General features: G+C 61.2%; 2 protein-coding genes across 4 annotated transcripts; both read left to right on the forward strand.

The window, feature by feature from the left end:
• The first annotated feature begins 579 nt into the window (after positions 1 to 579).
• NECAP2 (NECAP endocytosis associated 2) lies at positions 580 to 4,869 on the forward strand. Of its 2 annotated transcripts, XM_079326250.1 has the most exons (8): positions 580 to 709; positions 1,276 to 1,376; positions 1,453 to 1,557; positions 2,322 to 2,403; positions 2,924 to 3,032; positions 3,385 to 3,547; positions 3,676 to 3,751; positions 4,041 to 4,869. In XM_079326250.1, the coding sequence occupies exons 1-8, from the start codon at positions 618 to 620 to the stop codon at positions 4,087 to 4,089; spliced, it is 777 nt and encodes a 258-aa protein (XP_079182376.1). In that variant the 5' UTR covers positions 580 to 617; the 3' UTR covers positions 4,090 to 4,869. The 2 variants fall into 2 exon arrangements, with proteins under 2 accessions (XP_079182376.1, XP_079182377.1); XM_079326251.1 differs by lacking the exon at positions 1,453 to 1,557.
• An 824-nt stretch (positions 4,870 to 5,693) lies between these two features.
• CROCC (ciliary rootlet coiled-coil, rootletin) lies at positions 5,694 to 27,017 on the forward strand. Of its 2 annotated transcripts, none has more exons than XM_079326243.1 (34): positions 5,694 to 5,993; positions 7,674 to 7,813; positions 8,683 to 8,862; positions 8,935 to 9,018; positions 9,094 to 9,185; positions 9,545 to 9,710; positions 10,134 to 10,240; positions 10,317 to 10,523; positions 11,050 to 11,146; positions 11,222 to 11,317; positions 11,612 to 11,755; positions 11,992 to 12,170; positions 12,622 to 12,783; positions 13,434 to 13,578; positions 13,963 to 14,328; positions 14,854 to 15,047; positions 15,284 to 15,411; positions 15,970 to 16,100; positions 16,883 to 16,984; positions 17,204 to 17,338; positions 17,916 to 18,047; positions 18,122 to 18,360; positions 18,899 to 19,058; positions 19,138 to 19,305; positions 19,762 to 20,080; positions 20,589 to 20,710; positions 20,790 to 20,910; positions 23,068 to 23,198; positions 23,648 to 23,830; positions 24,394 to 24,537; positions 24,923 to 25,123; positions 25,378 to 25,473; positions 26,152 to 26,262; positions 26,825 to 27,017. In XM_079326243.1, exons 2-34 carry the CDS (start codon positions 7,679 to 7,681, stop codon positions 26,873 to 26,875), a joined length of 5,028 nt encoding a protein of 1,675 aa, XP_079182369.1. In that variant the 5' UTR covers positions 5,694 to 5,993; positions 7,674 to 7,678; the 3' UTR covers positions 26,876 to 27,017. The 2 variants fall into 2 exon arrangements, with proteins under 2 accessions (XP_079182369.1, XP_079182370.1); XM_079326244.1 differs by having other exon boundaries at positions 25,378 to 25,464.
• Positions 27,018 to 27,149: the final 132 nt, after the last annotated feature.

Consider the following 27,149-nt stretch of genomic DNA (forward strand, 5'->3'; position numbering starts at 1 on the left):
TTTAAATAATTCAATTAATTTAATCTAAAGTGATTATTTTGTTGCTCCATGCAGCGTTCTCCCCTGCATGAGGTGCTCCCTAACATCCAGAGGTGGTGGAGGCTCTGGGGGTGATGGTCCAGGTGCCCTGGCAGCTCCCTCAGAATTCTATTTATTTATAATAGAAAGAATGTAAACATAAAACATTAATATATAGTATAGAAATACTAATAATAATATGATTATAGAAGAAACATACAATAATTATACAAAATACATGATACAACCCAATATCTAATATGTATATTTTACATATTGTATATGTCTCATAGAACATATAATACTAGCATATATAACACTATAATATAAATAAATAGAAATAGTAGACTCCACTATCTGATTTATAAAATTACCTGATTTATAAAACCAGTGAAAGGGGTGAGTTTCGTGGCTCGGAGCCCAGAGCCGGTTCCGGTTCCCGCAGCGTACTGGGACCAGTTTCCGCAGCGCCCTGCAGCGGGTCCTCCCACGCGCTAGGGGGCGCCGCGGCTGCGGAAGCGCCTCTCTCCGGCGGGCCCCGCCCACTCGGGAGCGGAGGCACCATCGAGGCGTCGGGACAGAGCGGCGGCGGGGCCGCGATGGCGGCGGAGGAGTACGAGTCGGTGCTGTGCGTGAAGCCGGCGGTGCTCGTGTACCGGCTGCCGCCGCGGGCCTCCAACCGCGGCTACAGGTGGGGCCCGCGCCCACCCGCGGGGTGTCTGCGCCGCCTGGCGTGGGGGGCTCGCCACCTCCCTGTGGGGTTTGTGCGGGTCCCCTTCTCATGAGGTGTGTGGGGTTTGCGGTTCCCAGGAGGTGTTTGGGGTCTCTCGCTCCCCGAGGGGCAGCAAGAACTGCCCCTCACGGGGTATCTCAGCCCCCCGTAGGTTCTCTCATGAGGTCTCTGTGTCCCCCATCCACACCCACAGAGGGGTCTCCATTCCCCGGGTGTTTTGGGGCTCCCACCCGTCAGTCCCCAGCCAAAGCTTGTCCTGGCACAGCCGCCTGTCCCTAACGCAGCTTCGGGTCTGGGAACTGCGCGGAAAGGGAACCGAAACCTCCTGCCTGCTCCCCGCCCACACCCAGCTGCTGTTTTGGGGTGAAATGGGACATCTTGTGACAAATGCCAGTCTCGCCACCGTGACCCTGGTTAGCAGCTGCAGGCAGAGGAGCTCCGGGGCAGCGCACGGGGCTGGGGGCGGCACTGGGGCTCAGGCTGGGGGCGGCACTGGGGCTCACTGGGGCTCTTCTGCTTCCCAGAGCGGCGGAGTGGCAGCTGGACCAGCCGGCCTGGAGCGGCCGCCTGCGGATCACGGCCAAGGGCAGCACGGCCTTCATCAAGCTGGAGGACAAGACCTCGGGTGAGGAGGGAACCGCGGGGCTCCGCGCTCCGTGGGGCTGAGCCCGGCCTCACCTCGCCCCGTTCCCGTTTTGCAGGAGAGCTCTTTGCCCAGGCTCCTGTGGAGCAGTTTCCCGGGATCGCTGTGGAGGGCGTGACAGACTCCAGCAGATACTTTGTCATCCGGATTGAGGACGGGAACGGTGCGTCCCGCACACCCGGGGACCCCTCAGAGCCCTCGCTGCTGCTGTTCGTTTCCTGCTTTCCATGGCGGAATATTCCCTGCACGGGGAGGGCAGAGGGAGGAACTGCCTCCCTCCCACGGCTCTGACCTTCGTCAGGAACAAAAACACTTGGGTTTGGCTGCTCAGCGTTGGTAGGAACATGCAGGAGCATCCCCCTGCTGCCAGTTAATGAAAAAGATGTTTGTACTCAAGTTGTAGGTGCAGCCAATGAGGTGAAACACCTGGAGATGCCTTTGGAGAAGTGCAGGCTCTGGGGTGACCTAATTGTGGCCTTTCAGTCCCTAAAGAAGCTCCAGGAGGGCTGGAGAGGCCCTTGGTGCAAGGGATGGAGGGAAAGGACACAGGGAGTGGCTTCCCACTGTCAGAGGGCAGGGTCAGATGGGATAGTGGGATAAATCCTTCCCTGTGAGGGTGATATGGCCCTGGCACAGGGTGCCCAGAGAAGCTGTGGATCCACTGCTCCTGGATCCCTGGCAGTGTCCAAGGCTGGAAGGGGCTTGGAGCCACCTGGGACAGTGGAAGGTGTCCCTGCCCATGGAATGGAATGGGATTTATAGTTCTTCCAACCCAAACCATTCTGAGATTCTGTGATCCCCAGTCCTGTGGCTCCGACTCCAGTGTCCCAGCTCCCTCTGGAGGCAGTGCCAGGCACGGGGATGTGCAGGATGGAGCATCCCATCCTTCCTCCTGCATCTCAGCCCTGACTCCTCCTCCCTGCCCAGGCCGCCGAGCGTTCATCGGGGTCGGCTTTGTGGACAGAGGCGATGCCTTTGACTTCAATGTGGCTCTCCAGGACCACTTCAAGTGAGTTTGTGTCTCTCCCTGTGTCCTCTCAGCTCCATTTTTGGCAGGTCTCCTCCAGGAGTGGTGGAGAAATGGGAGCTAGGATGGGCAGCTGTAGTGGGAAGAGGAGGAAACTCACAGCTCTTCCTCTCTCCAGGATTTCCCAGCCTGGATCAGCAGCATCCCAAACTGGGCTTCCCAAGTCCAAAACTGGGTGTCCAAATTCCCGGTCCAGATTCCTAATTTATTTCTTCTGCTTCTTGTATCTGCTGTAAGGGCTGCCCTGGGGGCGTGCTCCAGCTGCTGGGGATGGTGGGATTTTGGGGTTCTGGGGAGGGATGGATGTGGTGCTGCTGTGGGGCTCTGGCAGCTGCTGCTGGGAATCATCCCCTTGGTGCAACCTCAGGTGAGGTCTCAGCTCATACCTTGGCCTTTGCAGAGCTGCTGCCACAGAGGGGATGATCCTGAGCAGGATTTATTTGTCTGGGGGAGCCTGGGGCGGGCTGTGACGTCTCCTTTTCCGTGGGTTTAATTCCTGCAGGTGGGTGAGGCAGCAGAGCGAGCTGGCCCGGCAGGCCCAGGATCTCGAGCAGGGACCCAAACTGGATCTGGGCTTCAAGGAGGGACAAACCATCAAACTCAACATCGCTGTGAGGGCCTTTCCCAGCTGATTCCAGCATTTCCTTTGGGTGGCACAAGGAAGCAGCAGCTTCTCCCCAAAATCCCCGGCCATGGGCGCAGGGCAGAGCCCGTCGGGATCATGCTGTCTGCAGGGATTTGCAGGGGGTTGTGGTGCAATCAATTCCTGCTGCCAAAACCAGGCCTGTGGGATCTGGGCATAAAAACCACCCAGGCTGTGACCCCTTTGGATGCACCAGCAGTGGAATGCTGCAGCAGCACAGGATTCTATTCCCAAATTAAAACAATTTGGCTTCCAGGGTTTTCATGCTCTGGCTCTGGATTTAAATGCAATCCTACCCAAACTTCCTGCTCTCCTTTCAGAATGTGAAGAAAAAGGAAGGAGGGACAGGGAGTACCAGGCCACGTCCTGCAGGGCCTGGGGGCCTGAGCCTGCTCCCCCCACCCCCTGGAGGAAAATCCAGCTCTGGAGAGCGCCCGGCCCCGCTACCCACACCCGCCCAGCTCCCAGGAACCCCCATCACAGGTCTGTGCTCCCAGAGAGCTCCTGAGGGGCTGCTTCATCCACCAGAGTGTGGAAAAGGGGGAATCTGGGAATGAGAGTGGGAAATCACTCCTGGTGTTTTGTTTTCTCTCTTCCCAACTTTCTGACAGACTCCCTGTTGTCCTGGCCTCAGCCCACTGCTGCTCCTGCTGCTGATGTCTGGGGAGACTTTGCCAAAGCTTCGGGGTGAGCAGGAGAGGGATCTGGGGGGATGTGGATGCCCTAAAACTGCCTGGTTCTGCTGAAAACCCCTCTGGGATGGGGGCACTGCTCCATCCAGTCCTGACTTTGGGATTCAGAAAGCAGCTCTGGCTCTGTGCTGCCAATTCCTGAGTTTGGGTCCATGGGCACTTCTTGCTCTGCTGCTCCAGGAGAGTTTTGGGGTGATTCTGGATAACTCGTTTGCAGCCTAGTTTCCTCCCTGGATCCTTTACCATTTCTAAACACCCTTTTTCCCGTTTCTCCCTCTCTCCAGGTCGGCTTCCAACCAGGCTCAGGAGAACACTGGCTGGGTTCAGTTCTGATATCAGCCTTGATCTGCTTTTCCTCATGTGGGTGCTGGGATCCTTGGGATTCCTGTGGGACCAAAGATGCAGCCTCAGGACACCTCACTCCTGCCCTTAAATCCTGCCCAGCGTTGAAATGCTGGAATAAGCTGGAAACAACCAACCACGTGCCTTAAAACACTCCACAGCCTGGGCCACATCCAGGGCCTGGATCATGGGAGACTTTGGAGATTTCTCCTTTGGGAAAAGCCATCAGGTCCATCCCTCTGCCTTCTCCTCATGCTTTTGGGCAAGATCAATCCTTCCCTCGGCAAGGAGCATCCACCTGGAGCCATCCCACCTCCTAAATCCACACAAATCTTTCCCAGGATGCCGAGCACTGCCTGGATTTTTTTCTAAGCACTTAACTGGAATGTGGGGAGCCTGATCCCGGTGTTTCCATGCTGAGATTCCTCATTTTTTACTCTGGGAAGTTTATTTTACTCCTCCTCTATGTTGAAGACAAGATTTTTCACTCCTTTCCATGGACATTTTATTAAGGACAAAACAGAGTCAGGCTCTTGGACAGAGCTGGGATTGAGATTCCTCTTGAAGCAAATAAATATTTTCTTACCTATTTATATTAAGGCTTTTCTAAGTACGAAATCCCACTTACTTTTATCCAACTCCTTGGATTTTCCTTTCCATTTCCACATGGATGATGGGCATTTTGCTTTCAGAGCTTTCCCCTGGGCCTGGCAGTGAACCCAGGTGAGAATGTAATGCTTACAAGTCAACAATAAAATGGTTTTGATGCCAGACTGGAATTCTTTTCCTCCCTGGGCGGGCTTGGAGCAGCCAGGATGAGCTTTTGTGATTCCCATTCCTTGCCGGTGCCGAGGGAATGGGATTGGACACGTAGCACAACAGAGCTTGTTGCTTAGCAGTGGTTTCTGTTGGGAAGGACACCGGGAGGGGAAGGTAAGAGAAGAAATGAGGGGAAAAGGAGGGGTTTTGGGACACAAATGCTGGGGGGTGAAATTGGAGGCAGCTCCTGCCTGGCTGGAGGCATCCAAGACTCTGTAAATCCTCAATCCCATCCGCCTGCTCCGTGGCCCGGGTAATCTCCGGCTCTCCGGGGGAGAAAGGGCACTTTCCCTGCCCGGGGGGGGCGAGGGGAGGGCGGCCGGGCGAGCTTCCCCTTCCTGGAGCGCGGCTTGGGACCGGATCCATCCCTTGTTACAGGAGCGGGGATGCCTCCAGCCCGCGTTCTGGGGGTTTTGGGGCTCGGCTTGGAGATTTATCCCCACTTTTCTCTACTAGGGTGGGGGCAGAAGGTCTTTAATTACCCGAGGGATAATTAAAGCTCCAGCGGGGGGGATGATCCGGGGTGCCGCGGCCATCCCCGCATCCCGGGGCTGTTAAAGCCGCTTCACCCCTTGGCAACCCCGGCTCGCTCCACCCCGGAGCTTTTCCTGCCGGAGCGAACTCCCGGGCCTTAATGAGCTTAAGGACCGCGGGGCTTAAGGAGCGGGCCCTCCGAGGAGCCCCGAGCCCCGCTGGGGAGCGGCTCCGCCCCGGGTAAGGACTCACCGGGCACGGGCAGCGCCAGCGGCCGCTTTGCTTCTTGTTTGCCTTCCTTTTCCTCGTTCTCCTCCCGCGGCAGCCTCGGGTGGGTTTGTCGGCAAAGCCCGGGAATGCCGAGGGATTTCTGGGGAGAGGATGGGGCCGAACCGCTGCCGGGACCTCCAGGAAGAGGAGGGTCCCCGCTCCCGCCGTCACGCGGGGAGGGAACGCGGATTTCGGGCTAATCCCGACCCCGCATCCGCTTCCCGCGGGCGGGCACCGAGCCCAAACCGCCCCAAAGCCCGGGAAAAGGGGCTCGGGGAGCAGGAGGCCGCGGCAAGGGGGGCCCGGGCTCGGGAGATGCTCCCGGGGCTGAGGTGGGGTCACCCGGCGGGGGGAGCGTGGGATGGGGATCGGGAATGAGAATGGGATTGGGAATGGGATCGGGAACGAGATCGGGATCGGGATGGGGATCGGGAATGGGATCAGGATCAGGGTCGGGGTCGGGAACGGGATCGGGAATGAGAATGGGATTGGGATCAGGAATGGGATCGGGAACGGGAATGGGATCAGGATCGGGATCGGGAATAGCACTTGTGCAGCGGCTTTGGGAGGGCAAAGGGGGTTTGTGGTGGGGAAATCGCGGATCGGGGCGGCTCCGTGATCCCAGCGGAGAACCGGGGGCGGGTCTGTGCCTGCGAATGGAAGAGTGCGGCGGCTTGGGATGGAAAATGCGAATTTACAGCGGGTTTGGGATCACAGCCACGAATTTTTAGTGATTTTGTGGTTGCAACTGTAAATATGCAGCAGTTTTGTTGTGGCTGGAGATCTGCAGCAGTTTTGGGATTGCAAATGCAAGTTTGTGCCAGTTTTGTGATTGCAACTATAAATCTGCAGTGGTTTTGAGATCACAAACATGAATTTACAGAGGTATTGGCATTAGAATGCAAATTTTGTGTCAGATTTGTGATTGCAATTACAAATCTGCAGCAGTTTTTGTCATTTTAACTGGAAGTCTGGAGTAGTTTTGGAGTCAAACATTAATTTACAGGGGTTTTGGGATCACAAACATGAATTTACAGCAGTCTTGGAAAACACAAACATGAATTTACAGCTGGTTTGGGATCACGAATATTAATTTGCTGCAGTTTTGGGATTGTAACTGGAAATCTGCAGCAGGTTTGGGTCACAAACATGAATTTTTAGTGATTTTGTGGTTGTAACTGTAAATCTGCAGCATATTTTGGGATTGTAACTGGATCAAAGTGGGATCAAAATGGATTTGGGGACCAAAGTGCAATTTTGTGTCAGTTTTATGACTGCATCTGTAAATCTGAGGGGTGTTTTGTGACCACAAACACAGATTTGCAGCAGTTTGGCCATCATAGCTGCAATTCTGCAGCAGTTTTGCTGTTGCAGCTGTACACCTGCCATGATTTTATGACCCCAAACACACATTTACAGAGGTTTTATGCTGCAGCTGCAAAATGAAGTGGGTTTGGATCACAGCTGTGAATCTCCAACACTTTGTGATCCCAAACACCAGATTTTGGTGATTTTGTGGTTTCAGCTACAAATCCCCGTCAGTTTTTGTGATTGTGAACGTGGATCTGAACATCCTTGCAGTCACAACTGCAAACTTGCAGTGGGTTTTTGACTACAACTGCACATTTCCAACAGCTCTTTCCTCACAAAAGGCATTCTTTGGAATGTCTGAGTGTGGGATGTGGCATTTCCAGCAGGGCAGGGCTCAGAATGCTCCTCATGGGCTGGAAGGAACTCAAATTGAGGGGCTAGTGGGATTTTGGTGGAATTGCCCCTGTTTATGCCTGGTTATTAAAATCAAAGCAAATATCAGGGAAAGATCCCAAGGCAGGTTGTTGCTCTTATCTCTGAGGATCCTTTATCCAAATTCTGCACCCAGGGAGGGTTCGGCCCCTTCCCAAGGGGAGCAGAACAGCTTGTGGTGGAAAAGGATGTGCCCTGGACTGGATCCCATCCCAGATCCCATCCTGGATCCCAGATCCTATCCTGCCTCTCTCCATCCCATTCCCCAGGAGCCATGGCCTCGCTGCTGTCCCTGCAGGAGGAGAACCGGATCCTGCAGCAAGAGCTGTCCCGCGTCGAGGACCTGCTGGCACAGAGCCGGGCCGAGCGCGATGAGCTGGCCATCAAGTACAATGCCCTCAGTGAGCGGGTGAGCCCTCCCAAATCCCCCTTTTCTACCCCAAAATCCAGAGCTGGCCATCAAGTACAATGCCCTCAGTGAGCGGGTGAGCCCTCCCAAATCCCCCTTTTCTACCCCAAAATTCAGACTTGGCCATCAAGTACAATGCCCTCAGTGAGCGGGTGAGCCCTCCCAAATCCCCCTTTTCTACCCCAAAATTCAGAGCTGGCCATCAAGTACAATGCCCTCAGTGAGCAGGTGAGCCTTCCAAAATCTGCATTTTTAGCTCCAAAATCCAAGCATTGCCAGCTCCAGCCACAGCATTCCCCATGTGGGGCAGTGTCCCTGTGGTGGGAATTGTCCAGACCAGTCCTGGCTTGCCAGGGCTTGTCCATCTCTGTTTTATTTGTCCCGCTGGATTTCAGGAAGAATCCCCCTCCCTGTGGAAATCCTTCAGTTTTTCTGTTCTTTGCCCTGGCAACTGGGAATTCCAAAGGGCTTAGATCCTTCCAGTGCTGAGCATGGCTCCAAACTGAGGGGCCAGTGGGGTTCTGGTGGAATCCCTTGGTTTGAGCCTCATCATTTAAAAAAAAATTAAGTATCAGGAAAATATCCCCAGTCAAGTTTCCTCCACTATACCCAAGGATCTTTTATGAATCAGCCACTCCATGCAAACTGGGAAGGGGCTTTGCTGAACCCACTGACTGGAGGTTGAGTTATCCTTAAAAGCACCCCTGAAATTTCCCATTCATCCCTTCCCTGTGCATGGAGAAACGAGAGAATGTGGGAATTGGGGGTTCTGCCTTTGGCTGGCTGGGATTTGCCGTGGAGCCCTGTGGGGGCGATGCTGGGGGATGCTCAGGGTGTGGGGTGCCAGCCTGGACTCCCCCTGCTCCCAGCTGGAGCAGAGCCTGCGGCTGGAGCCGGAGGAAGCGGCCGAGAGCCGGAGCCTGGCCCAGCACAACATCGAGCTGCGCAGGCTGCTGGAGGAGGAGCAGGCTGCCTACAAGAGGAAGCTGCAGGCCTACCAGGAGGGCCAGCAGCGCCAGGCACAGCTGGTGCAGAAGCTCCAAGCCAAGGTAAATACTTCCCGAGGGGGCATTGGGATAATTTGGGGACCCCCGTCAGTATCACCCCTGTCCCTGCCCCAGGTGTTGCAGTACAAGAAGAAATGTGGGGAAGTGGAGCAGCAGCTGCTGGAGAAAGCAACGGAGCTGGAGCAGGAGAGGCTGACGGTGAGGGAGGCCTTGGGGGTCCCCTGCCCCAAATCCCCAAATCGGGGTGATGGCAGCAGGGGGATGTTCCCACAGATCCAGCTGGATGCCAGTGGCTCCCAGCCCGAGGAGGAGAGCAGCAACGAGCTGGAGAACGCCCTGATCCGGCTGGAGGAGGAGCAGCAGAGGTGGGCAGGATCCCTGGGTGGGTGTGAGGATTCCCAGGGGATTCTGACTATGGTGATTCCCAATCCCAGGAGCAGCAGAGGTGGGCAGGATCCCTGGGTGGGTGTGAGGATTCCCAGGGGATTCTGACTATGGTGATTCCCAATCCCAGGAGCAGCAGAGGTGGGCAGGATCCCTGGGTGGGTGTGAGGATTCCCAAGGGATTCTGACTGTGGTGATTCCCAATCCCAGGAGCAGCAGAGGGGGGTGGGAATGTGAGGATTCCCTGGGAAGTCTGACCTCAGTGATCCGCAATCCCAGGAGCAGCAGAGGGGGGCGGGATCCAGGATATTCTGACCGTGGTGATCCCCTGGGATCCCAGGAGCAGCAGCCTGGTGCAGGTGAACTCCATGCTGCGGGAGCAGCTGGAACAGGCCAACGTGGCCAACGCGGCGCTGAGCGAGGACATCAGGAAGCTGACGGCAGACTGGGCACGGGCCCGGGACGAGCTGGAGCAGCGGGAGGCGGAGTGGAGACGCGAGGAGGAGGTGGGGACACCGGACAGGGACAGGGACCCACCGGGCAGCTGCAGCGGGGAGAGGGATGCGAGGCAGGGGGATGTGGGATCATGGAGAGGGATTTGGGGTGGTGGAGGATGCTGCAAAGAGCAGAATTTGGGAAGCATGGGGGTGTGGCATGTGATGGGAGGAGGATGCAAGGCAGAGGGCTACGGGATGTGGGGTCACTGAGGAGGGATGCATGGATGTTCCATGGGGAAGGATTTAGGCACTCGGGGAATGTGATGGGAAGGGGATATGAGGCAGGGACGTGTCGCCCCCCACCCCTCTCCGTTCCCACAGGAATTGAGATGGGGCTGTGGAGGACTGTGGTGGAGATGGGTATGGCCAGGAGGGATATTTGGCAATTTGGGGACCGTACTGGATCCCTGATCCCGATCTATCCCACGCCAGTCCTTCAACACCTACTTCAGCAACGAGCACAGCCGGCTCCTGACCCTCTGGCGGCAGCTGGTGGCCTTCAGGCGCCACTTCGGGGACATGAAGGCCACCACCGAGAGGTCAGTGGTGCCGGGGGCGGGAGCTCTCTCTCTGGGGATCCCCGCGGGTCCCACCCTGCTCCTCCCGCCCGCGCAGGGACCTGGCGGAGCTCGGCCACGAGGTGTCCCGCACGGGCCGTGCCGCCCACGCCGCCTGCCTGCACCTGGCGGCCAACCTGCGGCTGGCCGAGAGCCAGGCGGGCGCGGCCCGGGAGCGGCAGGAGCTGCGCCTGGAGCAGCTGCAGGAACAGCTGGCGGCGCGGGCGCGGGACGCGGAGCTGGAGAAAAACACCCTGGCAGACAGGTACGGGGGGCTGGGGGCACCGGTGTGGGCGAGGGGAGGAATGGAGGTGCAGGGGATGTGGCATGGGATGGGGAGGGAATGAGCCAGAGGGATGGGATGCAGGAGCACCAAGAAGGATGCAGGAACAGCAGGGGATGCAGGAGCACCAGGAGGGATGCAAGAGAACCAGGAGGGATGTAGGAGCACCGCGGATGCAGGAGCATAAGGAGGGGTGCAGAACACCAGGAGGGGTTCAGGAGCACGAGGAGATACAGGAGCACCAAGAGGGGTTTAGGAGCACCAAGAGGGGTTCAGGAGCAGCAGGGGATGCAGGAGCAGCAGGAGGGGTGCAGGAACACCAAGAAGAGTGCAGGAGCAGCAGGGGATGCAGGAGCACCAGGAGGGGTGCAGGAGCACCAGGAGATGCAGGAGCAGCAGCAGGGTGGGGCCATTGGGAATGTTTCATGGGAAGTTCTGGGTTGTGGGAAGGGACTCAAGGCAGGAGGAGGCAGGGATGTGCTGTGGATCCATGGTGCTGCCCGGCCAGGCTGGCAGAGCTGACGGCGGCTCTGGAGCAGCGCCGGAGCGAGGATGAGGAGAAGGAGCGGGCAGTGGAGGCGCTGACCCTGCAGCTGCGGGAGCTGGTGGGTGCAGAGGGGCGTAGGGGGTTATGGGGAGGTTTTGGTTGTTCCTGGCCTGATCCTGTCCCGGGTTCGCAGGAGGCCGCACGCGCTCGGGAGCCGACGCCGGAGCAGGTGCAGGCTCTGCGCTCCGAGCTGCAGCTGCTGCGCCGGACGCTGCACGAGGTCACCCAGGTGCTGAGACACCCCGCGGCACCCACGGCCAGGAGGGGCCCCTCCCTGCCTCAGTGTCCTCTCCCTGCCTTCCTTAGTGTCCCCTGCCTTCCTCAGTGTCCTCTCACTGCCTCAGTGTTCCCTTCCTGCCTCAGTTTCCCTTTTCCCTTACTCAGTTTCCCCCTTATTTGACTTGATTTCCCATTTCCCATCTCAATTTCCCTTAGTCCATTTCTCCTTTCTCACTTTGGCTCTCCCCTCACTGACTTTATTCCTATCCCTTCCTGGCTTTGCCCTGGGTTTTCCCGGGAACAGGCAGTGCTGGCGGATGACCCCGAGCCCCCCACACCCGCCGTGTCCCCCCCGTGTCCTGCCGTGTCCCCTCTCCGCAGCCTTTCTGCCAGCGCCGCCGCCGCCGCCGTGCACGCGGCCCTGAGCCGGCGCCAGCTCCAGCTGCAGGTGAGGCTGGGAGGAGCAGGGTGGGATGGGATAGGATGGGATGGGATGGGATGGGAATGGGAACGGGAAAAGGGGATGGGAACGGGATAGCATGGGGATGGGGATGGGAATGGGAACAGGGATAGGATGGGATGCGTTGGGATGGGATGGGGATGGGGATGGGGATGAAGATGAGGATGGGGATGGGTGGGAAGGAAGGGGACGAGGATGGGGATGTGATGAAGGCTGCCCCCCAGGAGGCCCAGAGGCAGGTGGAGGCGGGCCGGGAGGCAGCTGGGAGCCTGCGGCGGGAGCTGGGAATGCTGGAGCAGCGGCTGGAGCAGCTGGGGGCCGAGGCTGGGAGCTGCCGGCGGGCGCAGGAGGAGGCGCAGCAGGAGGGGCTCCGGCTGCGTGCCGAGGCCGAGGGGCTGCGCAGGTACCACCCTGGCTGCCTGTCCCTGCTGTCCGGCTGTCTGTCCCTGCATGCCCCTGTGTCCCTCTGCTTCCGTGGGTCTGTCCTGTGCCTGTATCCACCTGTCTCCATCCGTCCCCATGTCCATGTGTCCGTATGTCTGTGTGTCCCTGTATCTGTCCATATACCTGTGTCCCGTGTCTGTCTGTCCATGTCCGTGTGTCCCTGTTCCTGTGTGTCTGTGTGTCCGTGTGTCCCCATGTGTCCTTGTATCTCTGTGTCCCCATGTCCGTGTGTCCCTGTGTCTGTGTCCATGTCCATGTGCCCCCATGTGTTCCCGTGTCCATGTGTCCCTGTGCCCCATGTCCCCATGTCTCCATGTCCCCGTGTCCCCGTGTCCCTGTGTCCCGTGTCCCTGTGTCTCCATGTCCCCGTGTCTCCATGTCCCCGTGTCCCCATGTCCCTGTGCCCACAGGGAGCTGTGCCGCGCGGAGGCGGCGCTGGCGGAGGAGCAGCAGCGTGTGGGGGCGCTGCAGCAGGAGCGGGAGCAGCTGCGGTGCCACAGCGAGGGGCTGCAGGATGCACGGGACGAGGCCGCCCGCGACGCCCAGGCTGCCCGCCAGCAGCTGGAGCACAGGTGGGCAGAGGGCACGGGGGGGGGGCACAGGAGGGTATGAGTCGGTTCAAGACAGCACAGGTGGGTTCAAGAGGTTTCAGGTGGGTTCAGGTGAGCTCAGGTGGGCACAGGTGGGCATGGGTGGGTACAGTTGGGCACAGGTGGGCACGGGTGGGTACAGGTGGGTATAGGTGGGTTCAGGTGGGCACAGGAGGGTACAGTTGGGCACAGGTGGATATAAGTGGGCACAGGTGGGCATGGGTAGGTACAGGTGGGCAGAGTTGGGCACAGGTGGATATAGGTAGGTACAGGTGGATATAGGTGGGCACAGGTGGGCATGGGTGGGTACAGGTGGGCACAGGTGGGTACAGGAGGGCTCAGGTGGGTTCAGGAAGTTTCAGGTGGGTTCAGGAGGGCTCAGGTGGATACTGGTGGGCATGGGTGGGTATAGGTGGGTACAGATGGTCATAGGTGGGCACAGGTGGGTATGGGTGGGTACAGGTGGGCACAGGAGGTTACAGGTGGGCACAGTTTGGCACAGGTGGATATAGGTGGGTACAGGTGGATATAGGTGGGCATGAGTGGGTTCTGGTGGGTATGGGTGGGTACAGGTGGGCACAGGTTGGCACAGGAGGGCTCAGGTGGCACAGGTGGGCGCTGTCCCCGCACAGCCAGCAGCAGGTGCAGGAGCTGGAGGCGCAGCGGGCACGGGCGCAGCGGGAGCTGCTGGAGGAGCGGGAGGCGCTGAGCCGGGTGCTGCTGGAGGCAGAGCTGGCCCAGAACGAGCAGGAGGCGCTGGCTGAGGCCCTGGGCAAGGTGGGCACCCGGACCCGCCCCGCACCGGGGCCAGGCACAGACACAGGTGCATCCCCATGGATGTATCCCCAGGAGTGCCAGCCCTGCCTTGGGGGCAGCCCCGTACCCCCATGTCTCAGTTCCACTGGTGCCCCCACATACCCCCGGTGTCCCCAGGTGCCCCCAGGGTACTCCCCAAGGCCCAGTTCCCCCTGTCCCACCGTGCCCAGTGCCCAGGCCTGGTGAGCGCCAGGTGCCCTCTGGGTCCCCCCTGCCCCAGGTACTCCCCGGGCTCCAGCTAGCCCCGTGTCCCCCGTGCCCCAGTTGCCCCCGTGTCCGCCTGGTGCCCCCCTAGCCCCAGTCCCGCCGTGCCCGGCGGTGGTTGCAGCCGGTGCCCGGTGACAGGCGCAGGGCAGCTGTGGGGAGCTGGCGGAGGCGCGGCGGGCAGCGGAGGCGGAGGAGGCGCGGCTGCGGGACGCGCTGGCCAAGACCAGCGAGCTGGCGGCCGGGCTGGCCCGGGACAAGGCGGAGCTGAGCCGGCGGCTGGAGCGGCAGGAGCAGGAGCGGGAGCGGGGCCGGCTGCGCACCCGGGAGCTATGCCGGGAGCTGGCGCTGCTGCGGGGCCGGCTGGAGCGCGGCCCCCGGCCTGGGGACGAGCGGCGGGGCCTGGAGCAGGCGCGGGGGGACCCCCGGGACAACGGGCGGGGGCTGCGAGAGGAGCTGCGGGAGCTGCGCGGACTCCACGAGCGGCTTCGCCACAGCCTCGGCCAGGTGGGTACCGCGGGAACAGCTGGGAGGGTGCTGGAGCAACTGGGAATGTGCCAGGGGTAACTGGGAAGGATGGGGAGACTGTCAGGTGGGATGAGACGGGTGGGATGGGGGCATGGGGCCACTGAGGGTGTATCAGGAGTAAATAGGAGAGTGCCAGGGACGACTGGGAGGAGTGGGGAGCGGGGTGTGGTAGTCCCTGGGCTGTCACTGGTTGTCAGTGAGGTGTCCCTGATAGTCCCTGGGCTATCGCTGGTGGTCAGTGAGCTGTCTCTGCTGGTCCCTGGGCTGTCCCTGCTGGTCCCCGGGCTGTGGCTGGTGGTCCCCGGGCTGTGGCTGGTGGTCCCTGGGCTGTGGCTGGTGGTCCCTGGGCTGTCCCTGCTGATCCCTGGGCTGTGGCTGGTGGTCCCCGGGCTTTGGCTGGTGGTCTCTGGGCTGTGGCTGGTGGTCCCTGGGCTGTCCCTGCTGGTCCCTGGGCTGTGGCTGGTGGTCCCCGGGCTGTCCCTGGTGTCACCGCGGTGCCTGCAGGCGGTGCAGGAGCAGAGCGCGGCGGGCGAGGCGCTGGCGCGGGCGCGGGCGGAGCAGGAGCGGCTCCGGGCGGAGCAGGAGCGGCTGGGCCGGACACAGGCGGCGCTGGCACAGGACGGGGCAGGACTGGCCGTGAGGCTCGCGGCTGCCCAGCGCCAGGACAGGCACCGCGAGCGCGAGGCCGCGGGGCTCAGGTGGGTGCCGGGCTTAGGTGGGTGCCGGACTCAGGTGGGTGCCGGACTCAGGTGGGTGCCGGGCTTAGGTGGGTGCCGGGCTTAGGTGGGTGCCGGACTCAGGTGGGTGCCGGGCTTAGGTGGGTGCCGGGCTCAGGTGGGTGCTGGGTTAAGGTGGGTGCTGAGCATAAGTGGGTGCCAGGGTGCCCAGCCCCATGCCCAGCCCCGTGCCCAGCCCCGTGCCCGGCGTTCCCCAGGTCGGAGAAGGAGGGGCTGGAGAGCAGCGTGTTCCAGCTGCAGCAGGAGCTGGTCCAGCTCCAGGCACGCAATCAGCAGCTGGAGGCCCAAGGCCGGACACTGAGCCAGGCCAAGGAGGCGCTGGAGGGTGAGGGGTCCCAGCCACTTGTGTGTCCCATCAGTCCAGCCATGCCCAGCTCCAACCCATCCATCCCCATCTTCATCCCCATCCATCCCCATCTTTATCCCCATCCATCCCCATCTTCATCCCCATCTTCATCTTCATCTTAAGCTCCACCCACCTTTCCCCATTGGCAGGGGGTGTCCCTATGTCTGGGGGGTTCCCATGACTGAGGTGCCCCTGTGACTGGGACTGTCCCCATAACTGAGGGATGTTCCTGTGTCTGGGGGTGTCCCCATGTCTGGGGGTGTCCCCATGCCTGGAGTGTCCCCATGCCTGGAGGGTGTCCCCATCTCTGGGGGGTCCCCATGTCTGGGGGTGTCCCTGTACCTGGGGGTATCCCCATGTCTGGTGTGTCCCCATGACTGAGGGATGTCCCTATGCCTGGGGGGTCCCCATGCCTGGGGTGTCCCTATGTCTGGGAGTGTCCCCATGACTGAGGGGTGTCCCCATGCCTGGGGTGTCCCTATGTCTGGGGTGTCCCCATGCCTGGGTGTGTCCCCATGCCCGTCCCGTGTCCTTCAGCGGAGCTGGGCGTGGCGCGGTGGGAGGGGCGCCAGGCGGTGGCGGTGGCCGAGGCGGCCGCGGTGGCCGCGGCCCTGCAGAGCGCCCGCGATGCGCACCGGGAGCAGCTGGAGCTCCTGCAGCGCGAGAAGGTGCGCGGGGCACGGGATTCGGGGCTGCGGGGCTGATTGTGGGGGCACGGCCGGGCCATTTTGGGCTGCTGTGGTGGAGATTGTTGGGGTGTCGTGGTGATCTTGGGGGTTTTTTAAGGATGATTGTGGGGGCACAGTGTTGGCCATCGGGGAGCAATGTAGATTTTTTGGGGTGAAATGTTTGGTTGGGGGCTCAGTGGTGGTTTTTGGGGTGAAGTGTAGATTTTTGGGGTACAGAGCTGATTTTTGATACACATGCTGGTTGTTGAGGGCACCGTTGCTGATTTTTGGGGTGGAACCTTGATTCCTGACATTCCTGCTGATTGTTGGAGGATGGTGCTCGGGGTGCTGTGCTGATTGTTTGGGTTCGCTGGTGTATTTGGGGTTCACTGCTGATTTTGGGGTTCGCTGATGATTTTTGGGGTTCCCTGGCAACTTTTGGGGTTCACTGATGATTTTGGGATTCGCTGATTTTTGCGGTTCACTGGTGATTTTTAGGGTTCACTGATGATTTTCGGGGTTCACTGGTGATTTTGGGGTTCACTGGTAATTTTTGGGGTTTGTTGGTGATTTTCGGGGTTCACTGGTGGTTTTGGGGTTCACTGGTTATTTTGGGGGTTCTCTGGTGATTTTGGGGGTTCTCTGGTGATTTTGGGGTTCACTGGTTGTTTGGGGGGTTCACTGCCGATTTTGGGGCTCGCTGATGATATTCAGGGGTTGCTGGTGACTTTCGGGGTTGGCTGGTGATTTCGGGGGTTCACTGGTGATTTCGGGGCCGGCAGGAGGAGCTGGAGGCCGAGCGGGGCCGGCTGGTGCAGGAGCACGAGGAGCTGGTGGCCGAGCTGGCGGCAATGCGGCAGCAGCACCTGAGTGAGAAGCAGCAGGTGGTGGCTCCGATGTCCCTGTGTCAACCCCGTGCCACCCCTGTGTCCCCCTGTCCCTGTGCCACTCCCGTGTCCCCCCAGCCCTGTGTCATCCCTGTGCCACCCCCATGCCCCCTGTCCCTGTGCCAGCCCCGTGTCCCTGTGCCAGCCCCATGTCCCCACAGCCCTGTGCCACCCCTGATGCCCCCCTGTCCCTGTGCCACCCCCATGTCCCCCCAGGCTCTGGCTCTGCAGCAGGAGGAGCGGGTGGCCCTGGCAGGGACACTGTCTGGGCTGCAGCGGAGCCTGGACGAGGCCACGGCCGAGCTGGAGCAGCGGCGGCGAGAGGTCAGCGGCCACCAGGAGAAGGAGCAGGTGGGTCTGGGGGTCTCCCAGAACCCCCCTACAGAGCCCCTGTGCCCAGGTGTTTCCCCTCATTGCAGCCCCCATTGCCAAAGTGTCCCTTTTACTGCATGCCTGGGTGTCCCCCCATCACCCCCAGTTCCAACCCCCCCTGCAACCCTTCCTGTCTGAATATCTCCTGTGGCCCCCCTGTAACAGCCCCCCCTTCCTGGGCACCCACATGGCCTCTCCATTGCAGCCCCACCCATTCCAGGGTACTCCCCATTGAACCCCCCTGCCTGACCCTCAGCCTCACCATTCCAAGGCTCCCCACAGTACCCCCCCATATCTTGTAGCCCCCCAACTTCACCCCCATCTCCCCTGGCATTGGGGCTCAGCTGTGGTACCTGAGCCCCCTCACCCCAGCCCTGCACTGCCTCCGTCTTTCTGGGACTGCATTTCCGCTGTCCCTCCTTTCCGGGATCCCATTCCCACTGCCCCTTCTCTCCGGGATCCATCCCCATTGCACCCCCGTCCGGGACCCCTCCCTGGCCCTACTCCCGGGGGACCCCCGAATGGAGGGGGGTCCCAGAGTTCGATGTCCCCGCAGGATTTGGCCGCGGAGCTGCGCTCGCTGCGGGCGCGGGCGGAGGAGGCGGCGCTGAGCCACGAGCGGGAGGCGCGGGCTCTCCGGGACGAGGCGGCAGCGGCGGCCAAGCAGCGGGACAGCGCCCTGCGGGAGGTGAGTCCCCCCAGAAAAAACCTCTTCCCGCCCCCCTAAAATCCCCCAGCCCCCCTGAGTTCCCCCCGCGGCAGGCGGAGGAGGCGCGGGCGCAGCTGCGGGCGGGCGCGGAGGCGCGGGCGGCGGCGCGGCGGGAGCTGCTGGAGGCGCAGCGAGAGGCCCGCGACAGCCGCGAGGGCCGCGACAGCGAGCGGCGGCGGGCGCAGGAGGCGCGGCGCGCCCTGAGCGATGCGGCCCGCGAGAAGGAGACGCTGCAGCGCTCCAACGAGGAGCTGCGGGCGGCGCTGCGGCGCGCCGAGGGAGAGCGCATCAGGTGGGGAATGCGGGATGCGCTCGCCCCATCGCTGCCGGGGGGTGCGGGGCGCGGTGCAGCGCCTTGGAGGGGATGCTCAGGGTTGGGGGGATGCTCAGGGTAAGGGGATGTCCAGGCTGGGAGATGCTGGAGTCAGAGTGATGGGTGGGACAAGGGGCTGCACGAACTGGGAGATGCAGGAGTTGGGAGATGCTCGGGATGAGGGAAGCACAAACTGGGAGATGCAAGATTTGGGGGATGCTCGGGGTGAGGAAAAGCAGGATTTGGGAGGTGCAGGAGTTGGGAGACGCTCGGGATAAGGGCAAGCAGGAACTGGCAATTACAGGGGTGAGTGACCCTGCACCCTGGAGGGTGATGTTGGGACACGGGTGCTCATCCCTGTTGGGATGGGGCAATGCTCCAGGTCAGGAGGACACTCAGGACAAGGTGATGGAAATGTGGGGCTGGGGGTACACCCGGTAGGGGCAGAACTGGGGCACAGCTGGGGCCGGGGGGTTGCTGCCCCCCCCCGGGTGCTGCCAGCCGCCGCTCCCCGCAGCCTGAAGCGCTCCGGAGAGGACAAGGAGCAGCGGCTGGCGCTGCTGGAGGCGGCGCGGGCGGCGGCCGAGCGGGAGGTGTCGGAGCTGCGGGCGGCGCTGCGGGGGCTGGAGCGCGCCCGCCTCGAGAGCCGCCGGGAGCTGCAGGAACTGCGCCGACAGGTCAGGGCCAGCGGGGCCAGCGGGGCCAGCGGGGCGGCACGGAGCCTGCCCGGCCATCGCGGGTGTCCCCCGTGCGCAGGTGAAGGAGCTGGACAGCGAGAACAGCCGGCGGGGCCGGGAGCTGGGGGAGCTGCAGGCGCGGGTGGCCCTGGAGGAGCAGCGGGAGCAGCGCAGCCGCCGCGAAGCCTCCGGCCTCAGGCAGAAGGTGGCAGAGAGCGAGGCCGGCACCGAGGCTGCCAGGAAGGAGGTGAGGGCATCCCTAAGATCCCCAAGACCCTGCTGTGGGTGTCCCATATCCCGAAGTGTCCCTGTCCCCCCACAGCTGGCTTTCCTGTGTATCTGGAGGTGTCCCTGTGCCCTCAGGCTTGGTGCCTGTTGTCCCAAATCATCCCCATCACCGTGGTATCCCGTGTCCCTGGGTGTTCCCATGGCTCCATCCCTTGCATCCCTGGGGTCCAGATCACCCCATTGCTCCATCCCCTGTGTCTCTGGGGTCCCAATCACCCCATTGCTCCATCCCTGCCTCCCTGGGGTCCCAATCACCCCATTGCTCCATCCCCCTCATTTCTGGGGTCCCGATCACGCCGCTGCTCCATCCTCCCGTTCCCCATTCCTCCCCTCCCCTTCCCTCCCCTCCCTCGTTACCCATCCCTCCCACCCCACCATCCCCGCTCCCCTGACTCCTCCCTGGCCCCTCCGGCAGCTGCAGCAGCTGCAGCAGCGCCTGGCGGCGGCGGAGCAGGAGTTCGGGCGGCGGGAGCAGGAGCTGTCCCGCAGCCTGGAGGAGGCGCGGGGCAATGAGAAGAAGCTGCTGGCGGACGCGAGGAACCTGCAGCTGAAGGTGGAGGCGGCGCGGGCCGAGGTGGCCGAGCTGGGGCTGCGGCTGAGCGCGGCTCAGGGCCGGGCCCAGGGGCTGGAGGCGGAGCTGGCCCGCGGCGAGGAGCAGCGCAGGGCCACCGAGTCCCGCCTGGGCGGCCTCCAGGCCACCCTGCGCCGCACCGTGGCCGTCGCCAGGGCCAAGGGTGAGCGGCCCCGGGGGCACCGGGTGGGACTGAGGGGAAGGGAGGTGTCACCCCATCGATCCAGCCCTGGGGGTCTCCAACACACTGGTGTTCTGTCCCCTGTGTCCCGGGGGGGCACTCAAACCCCACTATTCCATCCCCTGCATCCCTGGGGTCACTCACACCCTGTTATTCCATCCCTGCATCCCTGGGGTTTTCTGTTTTTCCATCCCTGCATCTTTGGGGTCACTCAAACCCCGTTTTTCCATCTCTGCATCCCTGGGGTCACTCACACCCTGCTATTCCATCACTGCATCTCTGGGGTCACTCAAACCTCTTTTTTACATCCCTACATCCCTGGGGTTTCCCATTTTTTCATCCCTGCATCCCTGGGGTCACTCTAACCCCACTGTTCCGTCCCTGCATCCCGGGGTCCCCTTCCCTCCATCCTCTGCACCCCTGGTGTCCCCGCTGCTCCATCCCCTCCCCCAGGCAGGTGTCCCCGTGCCACCGCTCTTGTCCCCTGCAGGGGGTGGCCCGGAGGGGCCGAGCAGCCCCGGTTCTCTCCCGGATCCCGACGCCGATCCCGAGGCGCTGCGGGCGGCGCTGCGGGAATTCCTGCGGGAGCTGCAGGACGCGCAGCGGGAGCGGGTGCGTCCTCCTGTCCTCCCCGTCCCCGTCATCCCAAAAAAGCCCTTCCCGGCCCTTTCCCAGCCCGTGTTCCCGGCAGGAGGAGCTCCGGGGGCAGCTGGGCAGCCTGGGCCGGCGCCTGGCGGAGGCGGAGGCGGAGCGGGACAGCGCCGGAGCGCGGGCACAGCAGCTCCAGAAACTGCTGGACGAGAGCGAGCAAGGTGATGCGCGTTCTGGGGAATCTCTGGGCTTTGGGTGGTTCGGCGGCTGCCGGAGCCTCCACTGCGAGTGGGAAACTCGGAGGGAAACTGAGGCACGGGGAGGGAGGCTGTGCTGCCCAGACTGGAGGATGCTTCCCGGGATTTCCTTCAAAATCCTGGTGGGAAGCCTCATAAATCACAGTAAACCCCAGTAAAACTCTTCTGTAACTCCTTTAAACCTCAGTACAAGTGGTAAAAACTTCAAAAGCTTCCATATATCCTAAACCAAATAAAACGGGTGAAACGCCTGTGCATCCCCCATATATCCCAGTAAAACCCTCTGCATCCCTCACAAATCCCAGTAAAACACCTGTGCATCCTGCACAAATCCCAGTAAGACCCTCTACATCCCCCACAAATCCCAGTAAAAGCTCTCTGCATCCCCCATATAGCCCAGTAAAACTGGTAACACCCTCATGGATGCCCATAAACCTCTCTAAAACTGGTAAACTCCCGTGTGGATCCTGTGTAAATACCAGTTAAACTGATAAACTCCATGAAACCCAGTAAAACTGGTAAGACCCTCTGTGCAAACTCTGTCAGTCTCAATAAAATAACAGACCCAAAACATTAAATAATAACAATAACAAGAATAATAATCATAATAATAATAATACCCATTAAAAATTTCCCCACAAACTGCAGTAAACCCTATGAACTCCTCTACTGGTCTCATGTAAATCCCAGTAAAACTGCTAAACTCCCTGTGCAGTCTCCAAAAAACCCAACAAAGGGGTAAAACCCCTGTGCATCCCTCTTAAACCTCAGTAAACCCAGTAACCCCTCCCAGTTTGTCCCCCATAAACTCCAATAAAACCCCAATAAAAATGGGAAAACCTCCCTGTAAAACACCTCCCGTAAACCTCCCACAACCCCCAGGAAAACTGGGAAATGCCCTGAGCAAATGCCAGAAATCCCAATAAAGTGGGGACAACACCCCTGAATCTCCCAGAAACCCCAGTAAAACTGGGAACCCCCCATGGATCCCCTGTAATTCCCAGTAAAACTGGGAATCCCCCAGTACAAACTCTGTAAGTCCCAATAAAATGGGTAAAACTCCTCTGCACCCCCATAAACCCCTGTAAAACCCCTTTGCATCCCCATAAACCCAATAACCCCCCCTTCCATGTTCCTAAACTCTAGTAAAGCCCCATAAATCTCAGTACCCCCCTACATCCCCCATAGACCCCAGTAAACTGCTCTGCACCCCCCAAAAACCCCAGTAACCCTCAGCACACCCTGTAAATCCCTCTGCTATCCCCATAAACCAATAAACCCCTTCTGCATCCCCCATAAACCCCAATAAACACCAGTTAACTCCCAACACCCCCGAGAAACTCCAATAAACCCTTCTGCAATTTCCTTAAACCCTAGTAGCTCCATTGCACCCTGAAGAACCCCACAAAGCCTGTCTTCATCCCCCATAATCCCCAGTAAAACCCCATTGCATCCCCCATAAACCCCAGTAAAACCCCATTGCATGCCCATAAATTCTGGGAGCTCTCCCTATTGCATCCCCCATAAACTCCAGTAAAACCTCACTGCATCTCCATGACCCCCAGTAACCCCACTGCACCCCTGAACCCCAATAACCCCACTAACCCCTGAACCCCAATAACCCCACTGCACCCCTATGAACCCCAGGAACCCCACTGCACTCCTGAACCCCAGTAACCCCAATGCACCCCTATGAACCCCAGTAACCCCACTGCACCCCTAAACCCCAATAACCCCACTGCACCCCTGAACCCCAATAACCCCACTACACCCCCTGAACCCCGGGAGCCCCACTGCACCCCTGAACCCCAATAACCTCACTACACCCCCTGAACCCCAGTAACCCCACTGCACCCCTGAACCCAAATAACCTCACTACACCCCCTGAACCCCAGTAACCCCACTGCATCCCTATGAACCCCAATAACCCCACTGCACCCTGAACCCCAATAACCCCACTGCACCCCCTGAACCCCAGTAACCCCACTGCACCCCTGAACCCCAGTAACCCCACTGCATCCCTATGAACCCCAATAACCCCACTGCACCCCTGAACCCCGGGAGCCCCACTGCACCCCAAGCACCCCACAAAGGCCCGTCCCGGTGCCGCTGTCCCCGCAGGGCGGCGGGAGCTGAGCGCTGCCCGCGCCGCGCGGCTGCTGCGGGACGAGAGCCTGCGGAACTCGCAGCGGGAGTGCCGGGAGCTGCGGGACCGCCTGCGCACCGCCGAGAGGGAGCGGCGGGCAGCGCAGGTACCAACGGGAACGGGAACGGGGGAAAATGGGGAATGGGGGTAAGGGAATGGGGAAAATGGGAATGGGGGAAACAGTTGTGAATGAGGGAATCCAGATGGGAATGTGGGACAAGAACAGGTGTGAATGTAAGAAGAACAAGTGGGAATGTGGGAAAAATGGGTGAGAATGGGGGAAAACGGGGAATGGGGAGAAAACAGGGAGCATAACAAGGGGGAATGGGGGAAACAGGTGGGAATGGAGGGAAAATGGGTGGGAATGGCGGTCTGTCAGGTGGAAATGGTGGGTTGTACCTGGTGGGAAAGGTGGGTGTGCCAGGTGGGAATGATGGTGTGCCATGTTGGTGTGCCAAGTGGGAATAGTGGGTGTGCCAGGTGGGAATGCCGGGCAGTCCAGGTGGGTGCATGCTGCCACATCCCGGCTCCGTGCCCGCATTGCGGCGGCTGCAGGAGAAGCTGGGCGAGCTGGAGGAGGCGCGGCAGAGGCTGGAGGTGTGCGAGAGCCGCAGCTGCCGTCTGGAGCTGCAGCGGCGGGCGCTGGAGGCCGAGCTGGGCCGGGCCCGGCGGGCGGCGGCCGAGCGGGAGGCGGAGGCGCGGGAGGCGCGGCAGCGAGCGGAGCAGCTCCGCACGCAGGTACCGCACCGGCCCCGCCGCTCCCAGCGGCTCAGTTGGATTTTCATTCACCCGGCGCCACGGTTTCCCCCCCGAGCGCCCTCCCTGCGCCTCCTGAACGCTTTCCCGGTCCCACAGCTCCCACTGAACCCGCTCCCAGTTCCCCCTGAACACCTTGTGCTTTCCACAGCTCCTCCCGAACGTTTTCCTAGTCCCCCTGAGCCCACTCCCAGTTCCCGAGTTCCCCCTGGATCCCCTCCCAGTTGTCTCCAGTTCCCCCAAAACCCCTCTCAGTCTCCCAGTCCTCTCTGAATCTCCTTCCCAGATCCTCTGAATTCCTCCTGAGCGCCCACTCTGTCCCCACAAATCCCCTTCCAGTTCCTCTATTTTCCCCCGAACCTCCTCCTAGTTTCCCCTGAGCCTTTTCCCAGCCCCACAGGTCCCCCTGAACCCCTTCTCAGCTCGCCCTAAACCCCGTCCCACTTCTCCCAGTTTCCCTGAATGGTTTCCCAGTTCTCCCGGAGCGCCCTCCCAGTGTCCCAGTCCCCCCAGTTCCCCACTCTCGGTAACGCTCTGGGTCGCAGCTGGCTCAGGCCGGCTCCGGCTCGGGGCCGTTCCCGGGGAGCGGCTCCAAGGGCGAAGCTCCGGGCGGGTCCCTGCTCCACGAGCGGCTCCTGCAGCTCCAGAACGCGCTGGCCGCCGGCGAGACAGACCGGAGGCTGCTCCAGGTGGGATCGGAATCCCTCCCAGTGCCCCCAGTTCCTTCTGAGACCCCTCCAGTCCCCCCCAGCTCCGCGCGAGCCCTCCCACCTCCCCCGAACCCTTTTCCACTCCCCCGTTCCCTCTGAAACCCCTCCCATTTCCCCCAGTTTCCTGAACCTCTTTCCCAATACCCCCAGTTGCCCCAAAAAACCCCTTCCAGCTACCTCTGAACCATTCCCAGCTCTCCCAGTTCCCCTGAATCCCGTCCCAGTTCTTGCTGGACCCATTCCCAGTTCCCCTGAGCCCTCTGCCAGTCCCTGGTGTCCCGAGGGTGTCCCGGGGCTGTCTTGGGGACGTCCCTGGTGTCCCGGGGTGTCCCGGGGCTGTCTCACTGTCCCCCCGGTGTCCCAGGAGGGGCTGGAGGAGGCGCGGCGGGCGCTGGCGGAGGCGCGGCGGGAGAAGGGGATGCTGCGGGAGCAGCTGCGGGAGCAGCGAGAGCTGGGGATGCTGCGGGAGCCGGGGATGCTCCGGGAGCCGGGAATGCTCCGGGAGCCAGGAATGGCGCCGGAACAGGGAATGCCGCCAGAGCCCTCCCAGAACGGGCAGAAGGAGGTGAGGGGGATCCCATGCAGGACTCCATGGATCGCCCATAGAACCCTGCACCCTTATGAGCTAATTAATTATCTAATTATCACCTCATATCTATATCATCATATCTAATTATCTGATGCTGTATTAGATAGCAGATACATATTTAAATATATATATATATATAAATATATATATTTTATTCTAATATATTTTTCGGTTTATCTGTATTTTTATTACACTTACTTTATTAAATATTTCTCTGTGTGTCCGGGCAGGAGCAGGAGGCTCCCAGCCGGGCGGGGCCGGGTCTCCCTGGGGGCTCGGCCGAGCAGGAGCTGGAGGAGGCTCGGAAACGCATCCAGGTGCTGCGGGTGGGTCCCTGCGCCAGTCTGGGGCTGATCCCCGGGCTGGGGCTGGGCTGATCCACGGGCTGGGGCTGATCCCTGGGCTGGGGCTGATCCCTGGGCTGGGGCTGATCCCTGGGCTGGGGCTGATCCATGGGATGGGGCTGATCCATGGGATGAGACTGATCCAAGGGATGGGGCTGATCCCTGGGCTGGGGCTGATCCCCGGGCTGGGGCTGATCCACGGGCTGGGGCTGATCCCCGGGCTGGGGCTGATCCCCGGGCTGGGGCTGGGCTGATCCCCGGGCTGGGGCTGATCCACGGGCTGGGGCTGATGCATGGGATGGGGCTGGGGCTGACCCATGGGATGGGGCTGGTCCTTTGGGAGACTTTCCCGATCCTTTTCTGATCCTGATCTTAGTCCCTTTCCTGATGGGAAGGAGCCTGGTTCTGTGGCTGGGATGGGATCAGGCTCATCCCAACGGGCATGGTCCCAATGCTGGTACTGGGATGGGCTCATCCCAATGGGAATGGTCCCAATGCTGGTACTGGGCTGGGCTCATCCCAATGGGAATGGTGCCAGTGCCGGTTCTGGGCTGGGCTGGGCTCATCCCAGAGGGAAGGGGGGTGTTGGTGCTGCCCTGGGCTGCTCCCGGGGTGCCCAGTGCAGACTGCCCAGCTCAGTGCCGGGCACTCCCCCCGCAGGCGCAGCTATCGGCGCTGGAGCTCCGGGCGCGGCCGCTGCCCGAGGCGCCGGCGGAGCTGCAGCGGGAGCTGGGGCGGCTCCGGCTCGGCCGCGGCAGCCTGGAGGAGCAGGTGAGGGACACGGGGACAGCCCGGGGACATGGGGACAGCCCGGGGACATGGGGACACAGCCCGGGGACATGGGGATAGCCCGGGGACATGGGGACACAGCCCGGGGACATGGGGACACAGCCCAGGGACATGGGAACAGCCCGGGGACATGGGGACAGCCCGGGGACATGGGGACAGCCTGGGGACATGGGAACAGCCCGGGGACATGGGGACAGCCTGGGGACATGGAGACAGCCTGGGGACATGGAGACAGTCTGGGGACATGGGGACACAGCCCGGGGACACGGGGACACAGCCCAGGGACATGGAGACAGCCCGGGGACATGGGGACAGCCTGGGGACACGGGGACACAGCCCGGGGACACAGGGACAGCCTGGGGGGACATGGGGACAGCCTGAGGGGACACGGGGACAGCCTGGGGGGACACGGGGACAGCCTGAGGGGACACGGCAACACAGCCCGGGGACATGGGGACAGCCTGGGGGGGCATGGGGACACAGCCCAGGGGGACACAGGGACAGCCTGGCCCCACAGCATCCCCTCCCTCCCCACCTCGTGCAGATCGCACTGCTCAAGGAGCAGGAGCTGCAGCGACATCCCACCGGGACTTAGGGAATTCCAGGAATTCCAGGACATCTGCAGGGACTGGCACAGCTCCACTCAGGGCTGAGGGGATCCAGCCCCACCCAAGATCCACAGCAGAGCCCAGGAGAGCTCAGGGATGGGAGGATTCATCCCCATTCCCATTGCCCATTCCCCATCCCCATTCCCATTCCTGTTTCCATCCCACCCCCATCCCCATTCCCATTGCCCATTCCCCATCCCCATTCCCATCCCAAAATCCACAGCAGAACCCGGCACAGCTCAAGGATGGGAGGATCCATCC

Source organism: Erithacus rubecula, assembly GCF_903797595.1.
Source record: "Erithacus rubecula genome assembly, chromosome: 24".
NCBI lineage: Eukaryota > Metazoa > Chordata > Aves > Passeriformes > Muscicapidae > Erithacus > Erithacus rubecula.

Coding starts and splice junctions, on each gene's coding strand:
- CROCC (XM_079326243.1), top strand. CDS start 7,679: ATGGCCTCGCTGCTGTCCCTGCAGGAGGAGAACCGGATCCTGCAGCAA. Junction 11,756..11,991: donor GGCGCCAGCTCCAGCTGCAG/GTGAGGCTGGGA, acceptor GCTGCCCCCCAG/GAGGCCCAGAGGCAGGTGGA. Junction 26,263..26,824: donor GCGGCAGCCTGGAGGAGCAG/GTGAGGGACACG, acceptor CACCTCGTGCAG/ATCGCACTGCTCAAGGAGCA.
- NECAP2 (XM_079326250.1), top strand. CDS start 618: ATGGCGGCGGAGGAGTACGAGTCGGTGCTGTGCGTGAAGCCGGCGGTG. Junction 2,404..2,923: donor GCTCTCCAGGACCACTTCAA/GTGAGTTTGTGT, acceptor TAATTCCTGCAG/GTGGGTGAGGCAGCAGAGCG. Junction 3,548..3,675: donor CCCAGGAACCCCCATCACAG/GTCTGTGCTCCC, acceptor ACTTTCTGACAG/ACTCCCTGTTGTCCTGGCCT.